Source organism: Aquarana catesbeiana, linkage group LG01 (assembly GCF_042186555.1).
Source record: "Aquarana catesbeiana isolate 2022-GZ linkage group LG01, ASM4218655v1, whole genome shotgun sequence".
Lineage (NCBI taxonomy): Eukaryota > Metazoa > Chordata > Amphibia > Anura > Ranidae > Aquarana > Aquarana catesbeiana.
Window position 1 is genome coordinate 976,257,281 of NC_133324.1, and position 12,435 is coordinate 976,269,715.

The 12,435-nt window shown below is 44.4% G+C and overlaps 1 protein-coding gene across 1 annotated transcript in view; it reads left to right on the top strand.

The window, feature by feature from the left end:
- The first annotated feature begins 994 nt into the window (after nucleotides 1-994).
- The window catches only part of LOC141128916 (cytosolic phospholipase A2 gamma-like), a 71,212-nt gene continuing 59,771 nt past the window's right edge, over nucleotides 995-12,435 (top strand). Inside the window, exon 1 of the mRNA XM_073616566.1 lies at nucleotides 995-1,046. Within this exon, the coding sequence (XP_073472667.1) occupies nucleotides 1,032-1,046 (15 nt within the window). The 5' untranslated portion in view covers nucleotides 995-1,031. The remainder of the gene's footprint in view (nucleotides 1,047-12,435) is intronic.

Genomic DNA, 12,435 nt, shown 5'->3' on the forward strand with positions numbered 1-12,435 from the left:
AAGCTTTTATAGGTTATAATCTTATATTGAGGTCTGTAGTTCCATGGAAGAGGTGTGTGTGTGTGTGTGTGTTTGTGTGTTTTTTTTTCCCCCCTACAGATCAGCCCTTACCAATGGCACCTGGCATGTTCTGATAAGATTTGCTGGAACAAAACCAGACTGGTAAAAACAAACCCCTTTTGGAGGTGTCTGGGATCCCACTCGGGTTTCCACCTCATTCCTTTAAAACTGAACACATATGAATCACACAGGTTCTGTGACTGATTAAGGTGGTAATTAAACTTGATTCTTTATCTGCATTAAATTGGTCTCAGAACCTGTGTAATTTAATGTGTTTTGGGTTTTAAAGGGATGAGGAGGTAACTCTAGAACCCACCCAATGATATGATGTAAGGTCAGGATTATACGAGGATAAAGACTCACACATGTTCTAATAAACCTTCCCAACCAACTTCTACCATCATCTGATTACTGTTAGGCCCCTTTCACACTGGAGCGGTTTTCAGGCGGTATTGCGCTAAAAATACCGCCTGAAAACCGCCCCTAAACAGCCTCCGCTGTTTGTTCAGTGTGAAAGCCCGAGGGCTTTCACACTGAAGCGGTGCGCAGGCAGGGCGGTGAAAAGTCCTGCAAACCGCTTTTTTGGAGCGGTGAAGGAGCGGTGTATTCACCGCTTCTGCCCATTGAAATCAATGGGACAGTGCGGCTATAGCCGCGCTGTACGAGGGGTTTTTAACCCTTTTTCGGCCGCCAGCGGGGGTTAAAACCGCACCGCTAGCGGCCGAATACCGCTGCAAGAACGACGGTACAGCAGCGCTAAAAATAGCGCTGTTGTACCGCCACCGCCCCAGTGTGAAAGGGGCCGTACAGCCATCTCCATCCCGTCTTCTGTATATCTGAGATGATCCTCTTCACAAGTCTTACTGCTGTATATTTTTTTTTTTTTTTTTTTTTTTTTTTTTTTTTTTTTTTTTTTTTGTATTATCAGATTTACATGTTGGGAGATAAGCGGTGACCTACCTTCATCTCCAATGGCGCCCAAAAAGGTGAGTGACTTCCAGTACTGGATCCTCTAATAAATCTCCATGGGGGAAAACTCAAACTTTTTTTTTTTTTTTTTTTTCTCAATCTTGTGGATTTGTATATCAATATAAAAATACAAAGCCCAGAATAGTCCATTAAAAATATTTTAACTTGGGTTCACACTTGTGTTGTGCAGGACACAGCATGTGATTCGCACAGGAATTAATTTTGTATGGTTCGAATCGCACCGCATTCACACCAAAATGGTACAGGGCCATATTTATTTATTTATTTTTTTTTGTTTACCAAAAATGTTACACGTATCGGCCTAAACTGAGGAAAAAGATGGTTGTTTTATATATTTTTGGGGGATATTCTAGCAAAAAGTAAAAAATGCTTGTTTTTTTTTTTTTTTCTTTTTCAAAATTGTTGCTATTTATTTTTTTTGTTAATAGCGCAAAAAATAAAAACTGGTGAAGCGGTGATCAAATGCCACCAAAATAGAGCTCTATTTGTGGGGGGAAAAAAACATACATTTTTCTTTTGAGTGTAATTGTCAGTTAAAGCAACTCGGTGCCGAATCGCAAAAAGTGCTCTGGTCAGGGAGGGGGTAAAATCTTCCAGTTAAAGTGAAAGCATAAAAATGACAAATTCCAATAGAGTGCCTGGGGGGTCCCCTTAGTCTACCTGTAAAGTGGCAGATCTGTACCATGTCTAGAATCTGCTGCAGCAATAAATTTATAAAGCCCAAAAAAATGACCTTTTCCCTGCAAGCTGCCTTTATTTTTTTGCTCAGCAACAGCTGTGGAGCCAGTGTGTATGATGAGGACACAATGTAGTGCACTGGGAATAAAGTGTGTGTGGGGGTTTTTTTTTTTTTGAGATACATTCTGGTGACACTTTGACTTTGTATAGAAATAACGGGTGCATAAAAATTTGTCATTGGGTGTTGGTGGCGCCTTCCCACCGTAACCCTATAGAGGTAATCTTGATGAAAGCAAGAATTGGCCTTGCTGTAAAAAATTGCAATGATATCCACCTGTCAAACAGGTACTGAAAAAATAGTCTTTGGATGTTAATTGTGCCCATGAAACCTATACCAAAAACATTCTTCCAGATGAAATGATTGAACAGCCTCAAAGTGCTGAAAGGTCCAGACATCTGAGATTTAGGGAGAAGGCTCGGAGATAACTGCTTCAGAATGTGATGGAATAGGGTGGCTGCTCTCTACTTTCTTGATGTCGGCCTCCTTGGGGTTGTCACCTCAGTTTCCTCCTCTGCCCTATCTGGCACTGGGGTCGCATCAGTGACATCACTTATCATCCATCATTTTGTCTACCAGTGTTCCTCCCTCTCTCTAGCCACTTGACGACCGCCTCACGCCGATGTACGTCGGCAAGGTGGCACGGACAGGCAAAATCACGTACATGTACGTGATTTGCCTTCCGCGGGTGGGGGGGTCCAATCGGTGTCCCCCCCCCCCCCCCCCCCCCCCGCCGGTGCCCGAGGCGGTCGCCATTTCTTCCCGGGCGATGAGAGGTGAGGGGGTGGCCATCCATTGTTGGCCACCCCCTCCCGATCGCTCCCGGCAAATGAGAATGCTTCCTTTCCCTCTGTAATGTAAACAGAGGGAAAGGAAGTGATGTCATCTCTCCTCGAGCCGGTCTTTTCGTCGCATCGCCGAGGAGAGAAGACATCCAAGTAAGTCTGCACAACACTACACATCCAGTAGAACACGCCAGGCACACTTGTCACCCCTGATCACCCCCCTGTACCCCCTGTCACTCTGACACCAATAGCAGGTTTTTTTTTTTTTTTTTTTTTTTTTTGCATTGGTGTCAGTTTGTGTCAGTTAAAAGTTTTAGGGCAGTTAGGTTAGCTCCCTTTAGGTCTAGGGTACCCCCCCTTAGGTCCAGGGTACCCCCCTAACCCCCCCTAATAAAAGTTAACCCCTTGATCACCCCCCCGTCGCCAGTGTCGCTAAGCGATCGTTTTTCTGATCACTGTATTAGTGACACAGGTGACGCTAGTTAGGGAGGTAAGTATATAGGTTCGCGGTCAGTGTTTTATAGCGACAGGGACCCCCATATACTACCTGCTAAAGGTTTTAACCCCCTGATTGCCCCCTAGTTAACCCTTTCACCAGCGATCACCGTATAAGTGTTACGGGTGACGCTGGTTAGCTAGTTTGTTTTTTGCAGTTTATTACAGTTTATGGGCACCCACCGTTTATTACCCTATAAAGGTTTAACCCCCTAATTGCCCGGCGGTGATAGAAGTTAAGTTTTTAGGATCAGATAAGGTCTGCGTCACCCCAGGCAGCGTCAGGTTAGCGCCAGTACCGCTAAAACCCACGCACGCAGCATACACCTCCCTTAGTGCTATAGTATCTGAACGGATCGATATCTGATCCGATCAGATCTATACTCCCCAGCAGTTTAGGGTCCCCCAAAAAAACGCAGTGTTAGCGGGATCAGCCCAGATACCTGCTAGCACCTGCGTTTTGCTCCTCGGCCCAGCCCACCCAAGTGCAGTATCGATCGATAACTGACACTTACAAAACACTAAGCACACATAACTGCAGCGTTCGCAGAGTCAGGCCTGATCCCTGCTATCGCTAACAGTTTTTTGGTAGCGTTTTGAATCAGTCGCTGACAGTCAGGAGCTTTTTTGCCTGTGAGTCTCACTAGTGTACCCCTAAATTTAGAGCCCAAAATGGCAAATCGAAGGTACACTAGTGAAGAGGCCTACACGTTTCTGAGCATGACAGATAGTGAAGAGGAAGTCACTCATCTGTCAGATTCAGGCTCAGAATACGATCCTGTAGAGGACAGCGGCTCCATGACAGATAGCTCTGACAACGGAGTTGTGGTCCCTGCTAGGGTCAGGCGTACCAGACCCCAATCTTCTTCTGTCTTTGAAGTGCAAGAACCGCAGGTCCCTCGTATGGAGCAGAGAAGTACTAGCGCCGCTACTCCTTCTGGTGAACTGGCAAGCACCAGCGGCCTAGTACACCCTGGTCGTACATCCAGCACTGCAGTAACACTTGGTGACGTGACGAGTCCCATAAGTGCAGTTCAAGCTGGTGAGGTGGCAAGCACTAGTAGTGTCCCCCTGCCACCAAGAAGACAAAGACAGGCCTGTCGTGCCCATAGTGCCCTTCCTGCTAAATTGGCCAATCCGAATTGGGAACCCACCACTTCTGCAGCACCCGTACTTCCCCCTTTCACTGGCCAACCCGGAATTCAGGTGGTAACAGTTGACTTTACGCCACTGGATTTTTATTCACTGTTTTTCACCGAAGATCTCTATAGATCTATTGTGGACCAAAGCAATTTATACGCTGTTCAACACATCGCCGCTATTCCCCAGTCCTCCCTTGCCAGAGATTGGAAACCAATCACGGTCTCCGAATTTAAGACCTTTCTGGGCCTTTCCCTCCTCATGGGGTTGAATAAAAAGAGTGAGTTGCGGTCATATTGGTCAACTGACCCAATTTACCATTCACCCTTGTTCTCTGCTTCCATGGCCAGGGCACGATACGAACAGATTTTGCGGTTCATGCACTTCAACGACAATGAACTCTGTCATCCTCGTGGAGACCCTGGATACGATCGGCTCTACAAAATTCGGCCCCTCGTAAACCACTTCAACCAACGTTTTGCAGAATTGTTTACCCCCCATCAAGTTGTCTGCGTTGATGAGCCCCTGATTAAATTTTCTGGCCACTTGTCATTCAAACAGTACCTTCCCAGCAAGCGTGCCAGATACGGGGTCAAGATGTATAAGCTCTGTGACAGGGCCACAGGCTATACATGTAGTTTTATGGTTTACGAGGGAAGAGATCGTCACGTAGAGCCGAAAAACTGCCCTGACTACATAGGAAGCGCTGGCAAGATAGTGTGGGACTTGGTGTCACCCTTATTCGGAAAGGGGTACCACTTGTACGTGGACAATTATTATACGAGCGTGCCACTTTTTAGCCACCTTTTTGATCATCAGATTGGAGCATGTGGCACTGTGCGACCTAATCGCCGGGGCTTTCCCCAGCGGCTTGTAGATTCCCGTCTTAGGCTGGGGGAGAGAGCCTGCTTGAAGTATAATAATTTGCTCGCTATGAAGTGGAGGGATAAGAAGAATGTTTTCGTTCTCACCTCCCTTCATGCAGACACGACGGTCCAAATTACTGCGATGACTGGTGTTGTGGAGAAACCCCTCTGTGTCCACGAATACAACCTTAATATGGGAGGGGTGGACCTCAACGACCAGTTGTTGGCGCTGTACCTAGTTGCCCGTAAGGCCAGACGCTGGTACAAAAAAGTGTCTGTATACTTATTTCAATTGGCTTTGCTGAATGCTCATGTGCTATACAGAGCTTCAGGACAGACTGGATCCTTCCTTAAATTCCAGGAAGAGATCGTCAGAGCCCTTCTGTTTCCAGACGTTGCTCCACCTCACCATCCCCAACCAAATGCACTAAGCCGGCTGCATGAGCGGCATTTTCTTTATGCCATCCCGAGTACCCCTACCCAACGAGCCCCCCAAAAAAGATGTCGTGTTTGCAGCAAGCGCGGATTTAGGCGTGACACCCGGTCTTATTGTCCCTCCTGTCCTGGCAATCCTGGTCTTTGCATTGGTGAATGTTTTGAACGTTACCATACATTAGTTGGGTATTAGCATAGGGTTCAGCAATGCACAGACTAGGCACACTAACACAGGGTCTACCAAGATGCCATTGCATTTTGAGAGACCCAAACCTGGAACGAGTTACAAAAGTTAAGTTACTAAAAAAAAGTGTAAATAAAAAAAAAAAATAAAAACACAAAAAAAAAAAAAATATAAAATTAAAAAAACCAAAAATAGTTGTTTTATTGTTTTCTCTCTCTCTATTCTTCTCTTTTTTTTACTCTATTCTATTCTGCAATGTTTTATTGTTATGTTTTACCATGTTTCCTTTTCAGATTTTTTATACTTTACCGTTTACTGTGTTTTGTTGGTAACCATTTTATTGTTTTCAGGTACACCATTCAGTTGCAGCGCGGATTTATTTATCTTGACAGCAACAGCGTTTGTTCCCACGATATATAAAGCCGTGACTCCAGCGCTGTCGGAGGTGATTTCACCACCACAGTTACATACTTCACCATATATGCCGAAGCGTGGGAGCAGCAGTGGGTGGAGGAGCAATTTGCTCCTGCCTTTTGCGGGAGGATGCCCCCATGCTTCGGCATATATAAATGGTGCATGTATGCCCATCATTAGAAGTGGGTGGATGAAGGGAGGTATTCTAATGGTGGGCATACCCACCGATCAATATCTTTTTTTTTTTTTTTTTTTTTTTTTTTCGTTCAGCCCACAGGCTGCATGGAAAAAAAGTTTACAATATATGCCTAACAAGGACCAGCAACGTACTGGTATGTTGCTGGACTTTGAGTGGTTATACCAGAATGATGCCTGCAGGTTTAGGTATCATCTTGGTATCATTCTTTTCAGCCAGCGGTCGGCTTTCATGTAAAAGCAATCCTAGCGGCTAATTAGCCTCTAGACTGCTTTTGCAAGCAGTGGGAGCGAATGCCCCCTCCCCCACCGTCTTCCATGTTTTTCTCTGGCTTTCCTGTCCCAACAGGGAACCTGAAAATGCAGCCGGTGATTCAGCCAGCTGACCATAGAGCTGATCAGAGACCAGAATGGCTCCAAACATCTCTATGGCCTAAGAAACCGGAAGCTACGAGCATTTCATGACTTAGATTTCGCCGAATGTAAACAGCGCCATTGGGAAAGAATTTTATCACACCGATCTTGGTGTGGTCAGATGCTTTGAGGGCAGAGGAGAGATCTAGGGTCTAATAGAGCCCAATTTTTAAAAAGAGTACCTGTCACTACCTATTGCTATCATAGGGGATATTTACATTCCCTGAGATAACAATAAAATAAAAAAAAAAAAAAAAAAAAAAAAAAAAAAATGAAAGTTTAAAAAAAGATAAAAAAGCAAAAAAATAAATAATAAAGGGGGGAAAAAAAAAAGCACCCCTGTCCCCCCCTGCTCTCGCGCAAAGGCGAACGCAAGAGTCGGTCTGGCGTCAAATGTAAACAGCAATTGCACCATGCATGTGAGGTATCACCGCGAAGGACAGAACGAGGGCAGTAATTTTAGCAGTAGACCTCCTCTGTTAATCTAAAGTGGTAACCTGTAAAGGCTTTTAAAAATGTATTTATTTTGTCGCCGCTGCGCGTTTGTGCGCAATTTTAAAGCATGTCATGTTTGGTATCCATGTACTCGGCCTAAGATCATCTTTTTTATTCCATCAAACATTTGGGCAATATAGTGTGTTTTAGTGCATTAAAATTTTAAAAAGTGTTTTTTCCCCAAAAAATGCGTTTGAAAAATCGCTGCGCAAATACTGTGTGAAGAAAAAATATGAAACACCCACCATTTTAATCTGTAGGGCATTTGCTTTAAAAAAAATATATGTTTGGGGGTTCAAAGTAATTTTCTTGCAAAAAAAATTTTTTTTTTCATGTAATCAAAAAGTGTCAGAAAGGGCTTTGTCTTCAAGTGGTTAGAAGAGTGGGTGATGTGTGACATAAGTTTCTAAAATGTTGTGCATAAAATGCCAGGACAGTTCAAACCCCCCCCCCCCAATGACCCCATTTTGGAAAGTAGACACCCCAAGCTATTTGCTGAGAGGCATGTCGAGTCCATGGAATATTTTATATTGTGACACAAGTTGCGGGAAAGAGACAAATCTATTTTTTTTTTTTTTTTTTTTTTTTATTTTGCACAAAGATGTCACTAAATGATATATTGCTCAAACATGCCATGGGAATATGTGAAATTACACCCCAAAATACATTCTGTTGCTTCTCCTGAGTACGGGGATACCACATGTGTGGGACTTTTTGGGAGCCTAGCCGCGTACGGGACCCCGAAAACCAAGCACCGCCTTCAGGCTTTCTAAGGGCGTAAATTTTTGATTTCACTCTTCACTGCCTAGCACAGTTTCGGAGGCCATGGAATGCCCAGATGGCACCCCCCCCCCCATGACCCCATTTTGGAAAATGGACACCCCAAGCTATTTGCTAAGAGGTATAGTGAGTATTTTGCAGACCTCACTTTGTCACAAAGTTTTGAAAATTGAAAAAAGAAAAAAAAAAATGTTTTTTCTTGTCTGTCTTCATTTTCAAAAACAAATGAGAGCTGCAAAATACTAACCATGCCTCTCAGCAAATAGCTTGGGGTGTCTACTTTCCAAAATGGGGTCATTTGGGGGGGTTTGTGCTATCTTGGCATTTTATGGCCTTCAAAACTGTGATAGGTAGTGAGGAGTGGAATCACAACTTTAACGCCCTTAGAAATCCTGAAGCCAGTGCTTGGTTTTCGGGGCCCCGTATGCGGCTAGGCTCCCAAAAAGTCCCACACATGTGGTATCCCCGTACTCAGGAGAAGCAGCAGAATATATTTTGGGGTGTAATTCCACATATGCCCATGGCATGTTTGAGCAATATATCATTTAGTGACAACTTTGTGCAAAAAAAAAAAAAAATTGTCACTTTCCCGCAACTTGTGTCAAAGAAAGTATTCCATGGACTCAACATGCCTCTCAGCAAATAGCTTGGGGTGTCTACTTTCCAAAATGGGGTCATTTGGGGGGGTTTTGTGCCATCTGGGCATTTTATGGCCTTCAAAACTGTGATAGGTAGTGAGGCATGAAATCAAAAATTTTCACCCTTAGAAATCCTGAAGGCAGTGATTGGTTTTCAGGGCCCCGTACGTGGCTAGGCTCCCAAAAAGTCCCACACATGTGGTATCCACATACTCAGGAGAAGCAGCTGAATGTATTTTGGGGTGCAATTCCACATAGGCCCATGGCCTGTGTGAGCAATATATCATTTAGTAACAACTTTTTGTAAATCCTTTTTTTTTTTTTTTTTTTGTCATTCAATCACTTGGGACAAAAAAAATAAATATTCAATGGGTTCAACATGCCTCTCAGCAATTTCCTTGGGGTGTCTACTTTCCAAAATGGGGTCATTTGGGGGGGTTTTGTACTGCCCTGCCATTTTAGCACCTCAAGAATTGACATAGGCAGTCATAAACTAAAAGCTGTGTAAATTCCAGAAAATGTACCCTAGTTTGTAGACGCTATAACTTTTGCGCAAACCAATAAATATACTCTTATTGACTTTTTTTACCAAAGACATGTGGCCGAATAAATTTTGGCCTAAATTTATGACTAAAATTGAGTTTATTGTATTTTTTTTTTATAACAAAAAGTAGAAAATATTTTTTTTTTCAAAATTTTCGGTCTTTTTCCGTTTATAGCGCAAAAAATAAACGGCAGAGGTGATCAAATGCCATCAAAAGAAAGCTCTATTTGTGGGAAGAAAAAGATGCAAATTTCGTTTGGGTATAGCATTGCATGACCGCGTAATTAAAAGTTAAAGCGACGCAGTGCCAAATTGGAAAAAGACCTCTGGTCCTTAGGCAGCATAATGGTCCGGGGCTCAAGTGGCTAGGCTCATGTTCCTGTCGTCCACAACCTCAGAACCAACATCTGAATCCAGTAATGGCTGGGCATCATCAAGGAACAAGTGGCTGACACTGTGGTCAAATACTCAGCTGACTCCTCCATGGCTGATGTTGGAGTTATGGTGGGAATGGATGTGGACAAGGAGGCAGGTGTATCCACTCTGGCAACTGCAGGGGACTGTATACTTGTCTCTGCTTGTGTGACGGAGGATGAGGAAGGTTTTGTAGGCCAGTCCACCACCTCCTCTGCATGCTGTGACTGGATAGCACGGGCAAACTCATTAACAGAGGAAATTATGCCCTGCCTGTGGACTAACCACCACTTCCACCATGGCTTGCCTGTGGACACGTTTTGTTGCTGACCCTCTTACAGTGCCAAGGGAACGTCTGCCTCTTTGTTGTTCTCCCAGACGTTATTGGGAGGGGGCGGTGCTTATAAGCAAATGTAAAGAAGTAGTGGAAATCTGTACATAGATGCACTTTAATAGACATAAAGAGGTGTTTGGTGCACTTTAATTTGAGTATTCACACTACAGACACTCTCCGTGGATACACTATAATATACTGTGCCAAATGTACAGTGACACACAGAACTATATAGCATTAAACTGGCAGTAACACAATCAGAGGGTGTGCAACTGTCACTACACTGATGCTATCTGAACTGTCCCTACTGTAGATTTAGGCCTCTTTCACACGGGGCAGATCAGTCATGATCCGCCCCGTGAACATCCGCTTGCTCAGCGGGGATAGCTCCGCCGATCCCCGCTGAGCAGGAAGATGACAGGTGCATCGCTGCACACTGTGCAGCGATGGACCTGTCAGAGCGCCGCTCTCCCCTATGGGGGGATCGGATGATGACGGTCCGTAGTGTCCGTCGTCATCCGATCCGATCCGAAAACGGAGGAAAAAGTAGGTTTTTCCTCCGTTACACTTTTCGGATCGGAGCGGGTCGGATGTCAGCGGACATGTCACCGCTGACATCCGACGCTCCATAGGGATGACTGTATGTCCGTTTTTCATCCGAAAACGGATGGATGAAAAACGGACATACGGATCATCCGTGTGAAAGAGGCCTTACACTAATGTCAAGATTACTGACCATTTCACTGTAGTTTAGTGAGACCATCTGAACTGTCCCTACTCTAGCTGCACACTATACAAAGCTGAATGATGGTCCTCCTCACTACACTCACACTATCCCTAGACTGACACTAAACTAATATATTCTACACTGACAATTGAAGCAAAATAGCACAGTATAGAACACTAACTAATAGCACTGAACAGAGCCCCGTCCTATGTCTCTCCACACCAAAATCACACTGAAAATGGCTGCCATTGAAAGAATACTTTATACTGTGGGGCGGGAATGAGCCATGATTGGACACGGTCATCATAACTTTATCCAATCATGATTCTGACTTTGCTCGGTGCCCTGATTGGCTGAATTCTTTTACCGCTTGAGCGAATCGGGGCTTGCAATGCCTTGTGGTCAGTTCGGTGGGGGGGGGGGGGGCAAACAAACATTTCAAATGACCTGTTTGTTGGCTGAACAACAAAAGTTTGCCCGAACTTATGCTCGGGCCGAACCGTTCGCCCATCCCTACTCAGGACCCGCTTCCTGATTGGCTGGGAGGAGAAGCCAGAAGACATTAGTGAATATTAATGTTGCACAACTGGGTGAGGTCACCTTTTTGGAGACAATTGGAGCCTTAAGCCTCGTACATATGATCAGATTGTTGGCAGGGGATCGTCTGACAGACTGTTGTCCTAAAATCTGACCGTTAGTACGCTCCTTTTGACAATTGTTGTCCAACTTTCGGTGAACAAATGTTGGATGACAGGCTAGTAAATTTTTGTCAGTACACAAGTTGAAAGTATGAACACACATGCTCGGAATCGATGCTCGCCAAATTAGCAGAAGGGGTCTAAAGGGTGGCGCTCAAGACATGAAATTCCTTGTAGTACATCACTGCGTTCGTGTTTGTTGGCCGACAATTGTGCACCATTAGAAAAGATGCAGGCACACGCCTTTTTGACAAAAATCAGATGCTCGGTTGGCCAAAAATCTGATCGTGTGTACCAGGCTTAAGGCTCTAATCATGTGCTTAAAAAAATTCCATGTGTCTGCCACCCTGCATGTAGATTAGGGGGGTGGCGCCAGGGTTGAAAACCGCCAGTAAATTTACGGACTTTGTACTTTTTTTTTTTTTTTTTTTTATATATAGCTGCCAGTAAATGTCAGGGGCTGATAATTTCATGCGGTGTTGACTTTTCTTAAGTGTAAATCAAGCAAATTACTTTGTTATAGGTATTGTCAGTGTTTCCATATTATGTTTATACTGTTCAAGTATTCATTGTTCGTTTTTTCTATAGGAGTTCTGTAATTTCTCAGTTTGTCAGTAAATAAATGTGCTCCACCAGTAAATGTTCTGTTTTGTCAGTAAAAAATGCTGCGGGAGGTTGGCAAACCTGGATGGCGCCCCATATGAGCGGCCGCCACAGGTGGTAGGAATATGGTGAGATTCAGCTCTCAGGGATGCTGGTTGTTGAGTAAGAACCAGGTGAATGTAACCAAGGGAACAGGATAACAAAAAACAGTGAGGGTTCCCCCACAATCCACATCAGGTCCTTTTTGGGTCTGGTATGGATTTTAAGGGGTTCCATGCCCAAAAAGCACCAAAAATTGTGATGTGCCCCATCAAATTTAAGGGCATGTGGTATGGTTCAGGTGGGGGCACCCCCCATTCTTGACGTGCCAGCCATCTTGGCTGCTTTGTTTTTTGGTGTTGAAGACCCCTTAAAATTTGCTACAGACCCAAAGGGCCTGGTAGGCATTGTGAGGTAACTAATGGAGCCCAGGGCTGGCCTAACACATT